We start from the raw sequence: 13,390 nt of genomic DNA, 5'->3' as shown, positions 1-13,390 counted from the left end.
GATGACATGGGCAAGATATGTTCACGAACGGGGGAGCGAACGTAAGTAGACACAGTATATTATTTATTTATTTATTTATTTCAGGATCTTTATTTATATCAGGATACAAATATAAGCTCAATGGCTGTTAAACATTATGAGAATTTGTCTTACAAATGAGAACAACAGAAAACATTATCGATTATGTTTATCGAAAAATATATTTATCAGTTTAAACTTGAAAGCTTACGGATTACACACAAAAAATCCTGGTAAGAATGATTGACCCGCACCCCGTGTCTAAGGAAGCCCAACCCGTGTCTTGGTCAGGCTGACCCATCCCAGAAGCTGCTCAAACAAGGAGAATATGCGTTTGTTTGACCCATTTCCGATGGGTCATTACACAGATTCTTTGTCATATTTTTGAACATGGGTTAGGCACCATTATGACATAGAGCCAGTGGTCATTTTTGACCGGGAACTTATATAGAGTGCATGGTGAGCCAATTCTGCATATTTTGTTCTGTGATAAACAACAATATGATTTAACACGGCAGCTCTATAACTGTTTGTATAACTTTACCAAACCAATAACTTAAGAGACGAAGAGAAAACGGAAGAGTACAATGACTTCGTAATATCAAATCAACTGGTTCCTCCAGGACTGGACCATCCCATCGTCCAAAGAGAGATGAGTATGACTTGCACGAGTTAAATTAACAATCAATAGTCAAACGATACGAAAACACCAATATTGAACAGTAAATATATAACTCTTATTTCATGACAAAAGAAAAATTAAAAACGAATATTATATATACAGGTTATCAGCTCACATAGAAAAGGCAATAGTTTTTTCACGCATGCTCCAAACTCAAATGGTTCAATAAGAATACTTTTCTTACAAACGGAAGAAAGTGAACGTTTCATATCCAACATATTCAGGGCAAATCTTTCCACAACTTAGAAAGTTGCCGTGGGAAAAGGCCTCGACAGTGTAGGATTGTGTCTGCCATGCAATACTGCCCGCTCCGGACACTTTTGCATATGGACACTTTTGCATATGCAATCGTGTCCGGGGCTATGCAAAAAACCGTCCGGCAGACATGTATATATAGGGGGCCTACATGATTGTACACGTATGTGCGCGCGTAGCGAGCGTGCATGCACTGAACCTACGTATGCTGCATGAATATTCACGATGATTTCAGCGATTACCCATCCCCAATGGCCGAACATTTCCCATGTCATTCATGGCATGCACTTAGCTTGTAAAAAAAAATGGCCAACGTGTTCCGTCTATCAAGGGCGTTTAAAATACTGCAAGGACGGTTTTGAACGGGGCGGACACAACTGCATATGCAAACCGTCCGGCGGACATTATTGCGTATGCGATAATGTCCTCCGGGTAGTTTTGCATCGAGAACATATAATTGCATGCTACAAAGTCATTGAATGGGACAGCGCCATCATTGGTATCTATCACAAATTACAAAATGTGACCAATACAACATAATTATGAAAGTTTAAAGGCTCTGGACACAATTGTACTCATAAAGTAATTGTTCGGATAAAAACGTCCTTGGTAAAACAAGCAATGGAGATCTGTGTAATAGTATAAAATAATGTGAAAAACGGCTCCTTCTGAAGTAATTAACGTAGTTTTCGAGAAAGAAGTAATTTTCCACTACAATAATTTAGTTTGATTTCGAGACCTCATTAGATTTTGAGGTCCCGAAATCAAGCATCTGAAAGCACATACCTTCGTGTGACAAGGGTGTTTTCCCCATTATTAATCAAATTGTCACAGGTTTGTTATACGCATAAAAAAGTATAATTCCTTATCTGAATCTAGAATCATGTCATAATTAAATCTAAGTCCAACTAATACTATTAAATGTATCCAAATTACAACTATTTGTGTGTGGTGAGTGTGGTGATAATAGAACGATTCGGAGATCAGGTAAATGAAAGGCCGGTCCCGTCAAAACACTCCTTGCAAAGTGTTTCTAAAGTATCGCATTGAGATTGCGACAGCTCCCCCTTCCAGCCACCAACGGTACCTATAGATGAAACAAAAACCAGTTTAAAACAACCAAATATAATATGGAGGTACAATGGGGAATTGTGGGACTCTACCTCTAGGTGACAGCAGACTTACTCAATTTCATAGAGATGCTTAAGCAGAAAATATTGCTGAAGAATTTCCTGCTTAGCAAAAATGCGCAGGATACAGTCACTCACAAAGTGACATGGTATTTTGGGTGTCCTTATTCTGGTAACCTTATATTTAGTTGTGTTTAGCTCCTTTTTGTGCTCAAGCAGAACTATGAAAACGGGCCTATGAGTGTAAGAACAATGTACATTTTACCCCATATTTGCGCTAACAGAACATTACCTTAAAGACAGGGGACACTTGTGGTATCTGTCAAAGACTAGCCTTCACAGTTGGTGTATCTCAACATATGCATAAAATAACTAACCTGTGAAAATTTGAGCTCAGTCGGTCATCAAAGTTGCGAGATAATAATGAAAGAAAAAAAAACCCTTGTCACACGAAGTTGTGTGCGTTTAAATGGTCGATTTCGAGACCTCAAGTTCTAAATCTGAGGTCTCGAAATCAAATTCGTGGAAAATTACTTCTTTCTCGAAAACTGTTGCACTTTAGAGGGAACCGTTTCTCACAATGTTGTATCAACCTCTCCCTATTACTCGTCACCAAGAAAAGTTTTATGCCAATAATTATTTTGAGTAATTACCAATAGTGGCCACTGCCTTTAACAAAAGTTCTCTTTTTTATTTCAAAAATTCGGTTCGAAATTCCTTACTGCAACTTAAGCAAACCACCAGTGCGCGGAATTTTCAATACAAAAAACGGCCTGAAAAACGTACTTTTGTAAGTTTTTTAACGATAACTCTTCAACCCAATACCCTGCGAATTGTCCATCGAGGTTAACATGAGCATTCAATGCTAACACATTTGCAATACTGTACATTTTGGCATATTTGTATGCAAATTATAATTCGCTAATTATAACTCATGAAGTTATCTCATTTGCATAGTTCCCTGAATCCTTCACCACACCACGGCCCTCAAACGAAAGTGGCACTATGTGTTAAAGACACTGGACACTATTGGTTACTGTCAAAGACCAGTTTTCTCACTTGGTGTATCTCATCTCAATATACGCATAAAATAACAAACTTGTGAAAAATTTAGCTCAATAATTGGTCGTCAAAGTTGCGAGAGAACTATGAAAGAAAAACGTCCTCGCCACCCGAAGTTGTGTGTTTTCATATGCTTGATTTCAAGACCTCAAATTCTAATTCTACGGTCTTGAAACCAAATTCCTGGAAAATTAGTTCTTTCTCGAAAACTACGTACTTCAAAGGGAGCTATTTCTCACAACTCGGCCTTTTCATTGGTTTAAAGCAGGTCACATGATATGTCTTAGTTTTACTAGAAACGGCGGCTGTGTAAATAGTGCATCGTTTGCCGTGTGATAGTCCGACAACTATCACACGGCGTGCAGTACCCAAACTCGAACCCAATCAGTTGTGCGTCTGTGTATCTGAAACGCGTACGAATTACATGTACGAGGATGATAAATAGTCTGTTTGGGTGTCATAAAACAAATATCAACGGTTTTTACTCGGTGCTATTGTTAAAACTCTGATTCCCTCGGTGATCCCCGGACCGTTCCATTTTCACTCGGCTGCGCTTCGGGAAAATAGAATGCTCTGTGATCACCTCGTGAGTCTACTTTTAACAATAGCACTCGAAGCAGTCTATATTTGCATACTATCAACAGCTCTCCATTGCTTGCTACCAAGTAAGGTTTTATGCAAACAATTATTTTGAGTAATTACCAATAGTGTCCATTGCCTTTAACAAGAGTTTCCATAACGGTATGCTGAGATGTGAAAAGGCTCATTAGAACATGTTTAATAAAGACATGTCCAATAAAGACACAAACTACCACCTCAAAATTAATGGCAAAAACTGCAGTTCAAAAATATTGACACCAACTACACGTTCGAGAATATTTTGGTCATTTAAAGTTTCGGACGTATAGTTGATGCGTGGACATCAACTACACGTTCGAAAATATTTTGACCATTTAAATTTTCGAACGTGTACTTGAACTCGTTGACATCAACTACACTTTCGAAAATATTTTGGTGATTTAAATTTTCAAACGTGTAGTTTGTGTCAACGACATCAACTACACGTTCGAAAATTTAAATCACCAAAATATTTTCGAACGTGTAGTTGGTGTCAACGGCATCACTTGCACGTTCGAAAATCTAAATGACCCAAATATTTTCGAACGTGTAGTTGGTGTCAATATTTTCTAAAGTATTGCCCAAAGTTACTTTTCAAAACAAACATCAACAACCAGGTTTCTTGATTAAGCCAGCGTCAACTACCTTTCTTTTGGGTGTAGGAGAATAATTTTTCACAGCAAAAAGCCTTACCAGGGGTGTATTCAACTCACGCAAACGAATCGCAACTGTTTGCGCAACCATTGTTTGTCTTTGCAACGATTGGTGCATATTACGCGATGACAATATGGCGGCGCCTTGAAATGAAGATTTTTTTTAATAGTCCTCTTTAATTTTGACATCATAACATCAACTAATTAAATTTCTTATTTCAAATCTGCATTATCATCCACCGAAAATACAAAATTATTATGTTTGTGGCAAAGAAATAGTACCGTATGCTTGTCCGCCATTTTAAAAACCACTCGCCAACACCTCAGAAGTATATTCAAGTAATAGTGCAAATATTCGCCAATAGTGGCAGCCCACAACTCGTTCCACTTCAAATTGTTGATGAACGTGCGCAACTGTTGGCAACGTTTGCGTGAGTGGAACGCACCCCAGGTGGTTCTGGCGAACGTAACTCTGTGAGCACTCTATCGACATATGACTGGGAAAAGGAAATGAAGCCGGACGCGCTTCATGCAGGCATAGTGCGCCTGCGTAGAGAATTTACAAGTTGTATAAACCTTGACTCATGGAAAACCCAATCTTTATCCTAATATAACCCCAGCTGCCGTTTCAAGTTATAGGTAACTAACCTTTTCTCATGAACGATTCACCTTCGTTGATATCAATGATCGCTTTCAAAAGGGTGTCCGGATTGGTCATGGGGTTCTTCTTCATGTTCTCGAAGGTGCAGTGATCGGTGATGGCGTCTAGGATTTCATCGGAGAAGGATTTCTCAAGAAACTCGCTGATTCGTTTTACCGTCCCGCGAAGATCCTACAATCAGAAGAGGTTTCAAAATCAATTTTATATAAACTGTATGCAGGAACAGTACTTAGCGAGTGAACGCTGAATAAATATCCTATCTGTCTCTGCCAATACAAAGTTATCCAGGACAAATTATTATCTGGCTGCTGAAGTCTGGGTTTTGAGGGACAGTCGACAACTGACGAGCATTCGGATCTCTCCGTAGATTGTCGAGTAAAATAGTTTTGTGGCGGCTACGACGGCCATGTCCCGATCTAACTACAGCCGGATTTGTGCGCTTTATAAGTTTTCATTATTAACATGAGAGCGTTCTAGGCGGTTAAGTGGGGATTCGAAACACATGTCTCAGCATGCACCACACGTTTCCGGCTTCACTGAACTACTTATGAGTCAAGAAAAGCATCCTAATGAAAACAGATCAGACCAACTTTTTGTGTACAAGACAACGAAGAAATTTCAGTTGTAGACGGGGCGAAAACACGCAGTCATATTTAAGGGATTGAAAATGTGCAATGCTCCGGTGTCGCGTGCAATTATGTCCTACTATCCGGATGACATTTTAGCATATGCAATAATGTCTGCCGGACGGTTTTGCATATGCAATCGTGTCCACCCGGACGATGCTGCATAATGCAGTTGTGTCCGCCCGGACACATTTGCATATGTAGTTATGTCCGCCCCCGTGAAAAACCGTTCTTGCAGTAAATTAAACGCCCTCGGTCGACGGAACACGTTCGCCATTTGTTTAACAAGCTACGTGCATGTCATGAATGACATGAAAAATTAATGTTCGGCCGTTGGATGTTCGCTGCAATCTCAATACGTGAATACGTGTTCAGTGCATGCACGCTCGCTTACGCGCGCAGATACATGTACAGCTAGTTATGTACATGTCACCACCGGACGGTTTTGTATAGCCCCGGACACGATTGCATTATGCAAAGGTGTCCTGAGCGGACAGTATTGCATGGCGGACACAATTGCATCTGACACCGGTCTGGGCTCGAACCGGGGTCCACAGAGGTGAAAGGCAGTGCGGGAAACCACAAGCCAACCTGGCTGCCAAACCTGACTGAATCTACAGTCGAAAATTATCATCAGTACGCATCTGATGTCCTTTTAAAGGCACATTTTCACCTCCCTTAATTGCCAAAGGCCAGTTTGCTCACGTGGTGTTTATCCCAAGATATGCATAAATAACAAAAACTAGTCTGTGAAATTTAGACTCCTGGTCATCAAAGTTAAAACAAGTATAATGAAATAAAAAACATTGCTGCTCACATTGTGTGCTTTCAGATGCCTAATTAAAGGTTTCAGACCCGAGGTCTTTTATTACTTTGAGTTGAGAAATTACATCTTTCTCAAAAAACTACGTCAGAACAAGCATTGTATCACAAAGTTTTCTACTATCAACAGCTCTCCTTTGTTCGTTACTAAGTAAGTTTTCACGCTAACATTGATTTTGGTTATTACCATTAGTAAAAGCTAATAGTATTCCTGAGTGATTGTATGCTTTGTTTTGTATAAGAAATCACTTTCACGCGCAGCACAAACTCCCCCACCACCGTAACAAATTATTGAATAAAATGAAGAAAAAAATCCTTCTATCACAAAGTTCCATTATACTTGCCTTCTTCATGTCTTCAAACCGAATAAATAAGACATGGTCTTCGTTTCGTCTCTGCCAAAAGTATAGATAGTGCTCCCACCACTTGCCGTAAGGATCTATAAGATATTGAGGAGAAAAAAATAATTTTCAGGTAACATGCGTCCTTGTATCACATCACGAGATTGGTTCCCGACCAATAATAGTTCACAACCTGTTACCTTGGTATAACAAACTTACTTGGTCCGTCCACACACTTCTCGATTGTCCCGTAAAGGTCAATATTGTTCCCGGGAAGAAAGTTTACTCAAAATGTGATTTAAAAGCCGGTTGAGCCTCAAAATATGTGCCTAAACAACTCAAATGAATATATGACTCGAAAGCCTGTTCATCAAATCCAAGGTTAGTATAGTAAACCAATCATACTTACTTGTGCCATCCATACACTTCTCGAATGTGACATCAAGATCAATATTCTTCCTCGGACTAAGCATTTTGGCGAACTTGAAATAGGACACAATCATGTCTTTGGGATTCCTGATGACGTAGATAATCTTGGCCTTCTTCTCCCACACTTGAGGAGGCAAGAGTTGACCCGGGAGGTGGGACTTGATAAGACGAGGTGAATTCATCAGCTCTATTATTTTATGTGTTTTGGGACTCTGGAAATAATCAAATCAAATAAATAAACTTCTTAAAAAAAAAAACAGTATGCCTATACGCATAACAACATCAGCAGTGGTGACAACGGACTTGAGATATAACATAACATTACAATTAAAATTCCATCGAGATCATAGCACACTTGAAAGCGCTTGACATGGAAAAAAGGCGAGTTTTTTAGAACTTCACGTATTGCAGATAGAGTATAAACAGATTCCCCAGTAGGCAATAATTGATTTCCAATATATTTGCCCTGTAACTAAGTATGCTTATAAACTCACATTTTCAAGATCAATGCCGAAGCTCATTTCCAGAAATGGCACCCTTATCATCGTATGGAGTTGGTTTACTCGCTCTATATCACCGTCATGTAGTACAGCAGAAACAATCTCTTGCGTCCACGTCGTTCCTTTTTACAAAATAAAACGGTACCAGTCACAAGCTTTGTACAATAAAACTGAGCTCGTGCTTTTTAGCTTTTAAGATTGCCCCAATTTCCACTTCTCGGCACAAAATGTTGGATGAGCCAACTTGGCCTACCAGATATTATGAACACAACCCGGTCAGGGCCCAATTTCATTAAGCTGTTTACCGGTAATTTTTTTGTGTGCTTAGTGTAGCAGAAAAATGTGCTTACAAATTAAAGTGTAGTTCACCCCGATTTTTCAAGCAAGCAGACAAATTCTCGACCTGCATGCACGTTCACCATGGAATCGCATTATAACGTAACTCGTGTGCTTACCACGGCTCATATGAAATAAAATTCTGCTAAAGTAGCTTAAGTGTGCATTCCTACCTGTTTTAGGAAATGATACGACGAAGACATCGTCCTCTCTGATGTGCAGCGTCTTCAAATCCTCCATAGTACTTTTCAAAATGTCTGTGTGCAGGTAAACATTCTCGTACTCATACGAGTCAAACTCGTTATTATCTGGTTTCATTGGCACTGAAACTACCTCAGTTACTAAAACAAGGACAAAGTAAAAACAAGTTATCACAAACATCAAAATGGGATTTTTTTTAAACACAAATTGATTCACAGTGTCCATGAAACGCATAGGGTTAAAGGGTGTATGTACTTTTTGTAGGACAAAAAACATAATGTCCACAGATTTACACTAAACGTACACAGTTTGAAGATAATGATAGTAGAAAGCTTCCCTGAAAATACTACGTGCTGAGGTGTTGTAGTTTTGGGGAAATTAGTAAAACAATGTCATGAAAATAATTTTGATCTCATGAGACCAAAATTATTTTAAGCATTGACAAACGTTTTTTCATGACATTGTTTTACTCATTTCTCAAAAACTACAGCACCTCAGTAAGTAATATTTGAAGGGAAGCTTTTCACATATCATTATCTTAAAAGTTAAGTTAAATGTAAATCTATGGACATTTTGAAAAAGTACCCAAATCCTTTAATAGGATGGGTTCAATGCGCCCTAACGTCTTGGTTACAGAACTTAACCCGTCTTAAGTCCAAAGATTAATCCTAAGTTGTGAAGAGTTTGGTGAAATCGACGTCTGGACATATTTTAAAACAAAGCCTGTTATAAAAACGAAAAGGACCATCTGTAACAGACCACTCAACGTTTGGGCTAAAGAAAGAGAGAGGGTATCAAAAGGAGAGGACTAACTGTTATGGAAACATAACTGAGATGAGTAAAGGTAGCTGTTTAGAGCAGTCAATGCATGATAAGACTGTGTAGGTCTACTAACAAACGCAGTGGTCCCCAGCAACTTTCACAGGAAGTCTCATGACTATTAACCTACAATCAGGGCATGGTACCCACGGGACACAAAGTGCATACCGCCATTAATTACAAGAGAAAACGGAGCGTCACGGTCTCATGCATATTTTGTAGGACCTCGAAGTATGCTATGTCAGAGAGATTGGGACCCCGGGGTTGTTGACTTACAACTTGTGTTATTGTGGATGACATAGGCGTCGAAGAAAGTGTCATTATTTGCAGGTAAACATTGATGCTCGGACGTTTTAAAAATTACACCCGTGTAGGGGTGTATTTATTAGAAGCTTGCAAAAAAAAAGTCAGACAGACAATAGAAAAAACAAAAAAACAGACATGCAAACAAGCAAACAAGCACAGATGATCATAAGATGATCATAAGGTGATTGCATCATAACATGATCATACAACATCCATAGGAAGTTTAACCTTGTTTTCTTAAAACATGCATTGATTATAAAAATGATAATTCCTCAAAAATGAATAAGTATGATTGCATCATACCACCATACCATGATCAATGCACTATAAAAACTAGTTTAAAACTATCTTTAAATGGCTCACATTGATTATAACAAGACTCATTCCTCAACATTAAAAAAGGACACTATTTTGTCGTGTAAGGCCTATTATAATGAACGATTGGCTTTGGATAATAAAGAAAAATGCAAGAGAAAATTACAAAAGATTTCCTATAAATTTACATTATTCAACAAAAACGCATAATTATGTAAAGTTGCTATATATTTAAAACCATCGTCATTATTAATAAATTTGCATCTTATGCACATCATTCAAAGCACGTAGCCAGCATTTACATATCATTACCATTAAACAATGTGCCATTCAGACCCACCACTACGCCATTGACATACACCATAAGGGCGTTGGATTTTACTATTCAAATCGCACTAATTGCGATACAAAATTGAGTTACCTTACAAACACCAACCAACAACACCACACCATTCTCATTACACATTATGGACACACCAATACGTCATTGACCTACAAACAAGTTTATTCGATTATTCACCGACCATTCAAAATATCATCACTAATCCCAATGAACCAAATAAGTTTTAAATATGAAGTAGCTTTCGTTAATATTAATAAATTTGCATATTATGCACATCATTCAAAGCACGTAGCCAGCATTTACATATCATTACCATTAAACAAACACCCATTATGTGCCATTCAGACCCACCACTACGCCATTAAACAATGTGCCATTCAGACCCACCACTACGCTATTGACATACACTATAAGGGCGTTGGATTTTACTATTCAAATCGCACTAATTGCGATACAAAATTGAGTTACCTTACAAACACCAACCAACAACACCACACCATTCCCATTACACATATATGGACACACCAATACGTCAAATAAGTTTTAAATATGAAGTAGCTTTTACCATTCACATACCATATGATCACACCACGACAAGTGTACTCTTTCAAATTACTGACCACTTGCAAATATAAGCACCGTTAAACACCATTGAACCAACCACACACCCATTAAAAATCACTAAAGTACCATTCATTTACCAATTGGACATACCAAAACACCAAAGACCTACATTTTTTTAATTGGATTATACGATAGAAACCACAATCTACCATAATCCAATATCATTATAACGTTACGCTACAACACAAGTATATTCTTGTAGTACAATTTGCCGTAGATGAAAACACCATTGGTCACTAGTGGTAAAACATTTATTCAGTACAATACTATAGGCCTACCATGGTTACACCACGGCGTTCGTTACCTTTTGGTAAAACTGTACTACAAATTGAATATCGTATTGGCTTTTTACGCCGGGTACTTACTCTGCTTCACATATTCTGGATCCATGTCTACGTTCTTAAGTCAACACAACTTATCCCTGGTTTGTTGGCTCATGAGTTCATATACGGGCGCATTGTGTGTCAGTAAAAATTACATGGTTCGGAGTTATTTGCACGAACCACAACCCCACCCAGCGAGGCACTATGGGAACTTTATAATCATAAAGCAGTATGTGGGGTCAAAGTTTGTTTTTCTATTGTAAGGTCAAAGCCCGAGTTTTTGCCAACCGACGGTTGGAAAACTCGGAGAAGTCATAAATTATGCTAAACAAAAACATATAGCATACTATTTGTATTAACCCTTGTAACAATATGGTTACTGCTGCTGTAGTTATTGTAGTCGCTCAAAAATTGTTCATGCACAGCAATCCCGAATTGCACGACTAAAGTCAAATTATGTAGTAGTTTGTTTGTGCATTATAAAATCAACGGGCTGGTTTGTTTAGTTCCGACGCGTTTCTTTGAACAGCGCACTGTTTATTCTTTCCAATTCTTATACACATAGCTTTCTGTACATATTTTTTTATTTTTTTTATTTTTTTTTTGGGGGGGGTCTCGTGCAAAGAACCCTGAACATTGTACTTTTGCTGGTACGTTGTGATTGAACAAAAAATGCGCATTCAAAACTTTAATTATAATAATGAGAGCAATAATGCAATTTGAATAGTATCAACAATGCTCCAAAAGCAATTAATTTCATCTCAACACCAACTAGTTTGTTTTTAAATATTGTATTGTTGTTTCTAAGTTCAACTCTTATCACTTCACAAATCATTTTGTAGGCTTTCCAACTGCCAAAGTGAAACATAGGAACTCTGATGGCCAGTATGCCTCATTACAATTGCTTATCACGGGGTTAAGTCACGGGAATAAGTCACAATTTTATGTTAAGTCCAAACAATTAATTTGGTGTGATTAATATCGGAGGACTACAGAGGTCACCGTCAAACCCGGACAAAATTTGTTCGAATATAGTTTGCCTGAAGCTTACACATGTTACTGGCAAAAATGTCATGCCATATACATTGCTTGGAACGGGTATTTAGCTGTTTTTTACAGTCATCTGATTTAACTAAGCAACAAATATGCTTATATAGCGACTTTCTGATCAGCAAAAATAAGCAGGATGCCATGTTACAGGTTGTACATGGGTCATTCCATGTCAGACCAACGCACTTTTTTACCTCATGTCTTCCGATTTTGATAAAAATTGCTGTGCTTGTAGGTCCTAATGAGAAATGAATGCACACATTTTTAGCTCGATCGGACTTACCGTGTGAACAGAAACCAATAAAATCTGACGTTTTTAGGGTAAAATACCACCTTTTTGGTAAAAATATGTCATAACCATGTCAATTTTTATAACATATGCAAATTTGGTATCAAAATGATGAGAATTGCATGCTCAAATAAATTCTTTTGTTAAAAATAAATTTTCAGAAATGTGGGTTACTGTAATCTTTAGTATGTTATCGTGACCTTTGACCCAGTTTTTAAAATAACGATCATTCCAAAAATCAACGAAATAAAAATCACTTAATAGAGCATGTCTTCCTCTATCAGAATCCACTTGAAGCCTTTTCCGGTGTTAGGGTAATACACTGTGTACACACTATACACCCAACACGGGGGATTCACTGTTGCATAAATGGACTCTAAGCATCCCCACCACCTTTGAGGTGGGGGGGAGGGGGTTGGAAGGAGGATGGCAAGTAAAAAGATCTTCTTACTCAAGGCCCATTACTTTCTGAACACATTTATGCCCGACTCAAAAAGAGGATAAACACAATTGACCTTTCTCTTCAGACACTCCATTCAAAAAGTCAAACAAAATCCCTCCCGCATCCCAACCCAGACCACCATAGTAAACAACTCTAAGGAAGCTTTGGTGAAGCTTGCCAGCTGGCACAGTCAAGTCTGTACTACCTGTTGACAGACAAGCTTGTTGCCTGCCATTTTCAATTTTTCCAGCAGTTGATATGGACGTAGAAGATAAACCCGATAACCTAGGCCACTCAAATTCTCCATTATGTTTTACAAACGTATAATGGAGGAAGTCATGAAAGGAAGGCTTTCTACTCCATTCACGAGAGGAGTAATTAACAAAAACGCTAACTGTGCCATAAAAAACATGGCTAACTCACTTGACAGGGTTAAGTTGAGTCACAAGGTAATAGAGGGTAGAAAATGAAACCTATCATTGTCCATTGTTTGGGAACATCAAGTTTTGGTTTTGGGACATCAAGTTTTGGTTTTGGGACATCAA

General features: G+C 38.2%; 1 protein-coding gene across 1 annotated transcript; it reads right to left on the bottom strand.

Annotated features, from left to right (window-relative positions):
• Positions 1-1,726: 1,726 nt before the first annotated feature.
• LOC117292612 (estrogen sulfotransferase-like) lies at positions 1,727-11,257 on the bottom strand. Its single transcript, XM_033774725.1, has 7 exons — positions 11,107-11,257; positions 8,307-8,474; positions 7,792-7,919; positions 7,278-7,509; positions 6,872-6,966; positions 5,067-5,250; positions 1,727-2,042 (listed from the first exon to the last, which is right to left on the bottom strand). Exons 1-7 carry the CDS (start codon positions 11,129-11,131, stop codon positions 1,939-1,941), a joined length of 936 nt encoding a protein of 311 aa, XP_033630616.1. The 5' UTR covers positions 11,132-11,257; the 3' UTR covers positions 1,727-1,938.
• Positions 11,258-13,390: the final 2,133 nt, after the last annotated feature.

Source organism: Asterias rubens, chromosome 7 (assembly GCF_902459465.1).
Source record: "Asterias rubens chromosome 7, eAstRub1.3, whole genome shotgun sequence".
NCBI classification, from domain to species: domain Eukaryota; kingdom Metazoa; phylum Echinodermata; class Asteroidea; order Forcipulatida; family Asteriidae; genus Asterias; species Asterias rubens.
Note: the sequence above shows the minus strand (reverse complement) of the source record. Positions and strands in the feature narration are given on the sequence as shown.

Bases quoted from the DNA above. Each gene is read 5' to 3' on its own strand.
- LOC117292612 (XM_033774725.1), bottom strand. From the start codon at position 11,131: ATGGATCCAGAATATGTGAAGCAGA. The intron at 7,510-7,791 runs GTGAGTTTATAA...GATTATTTCCAG, and splicing joins TCGGCATTGATCTTGAAAAT to AGTCCCAAAACACATAAAAT. The intron at 5,251-6,871 runs GCAAGTATAATG...TTCTGATTGTAG, and splicing joins GGTTTGAAGACATGAAGAAG to GATCTTCGCGGGACGGTAAA.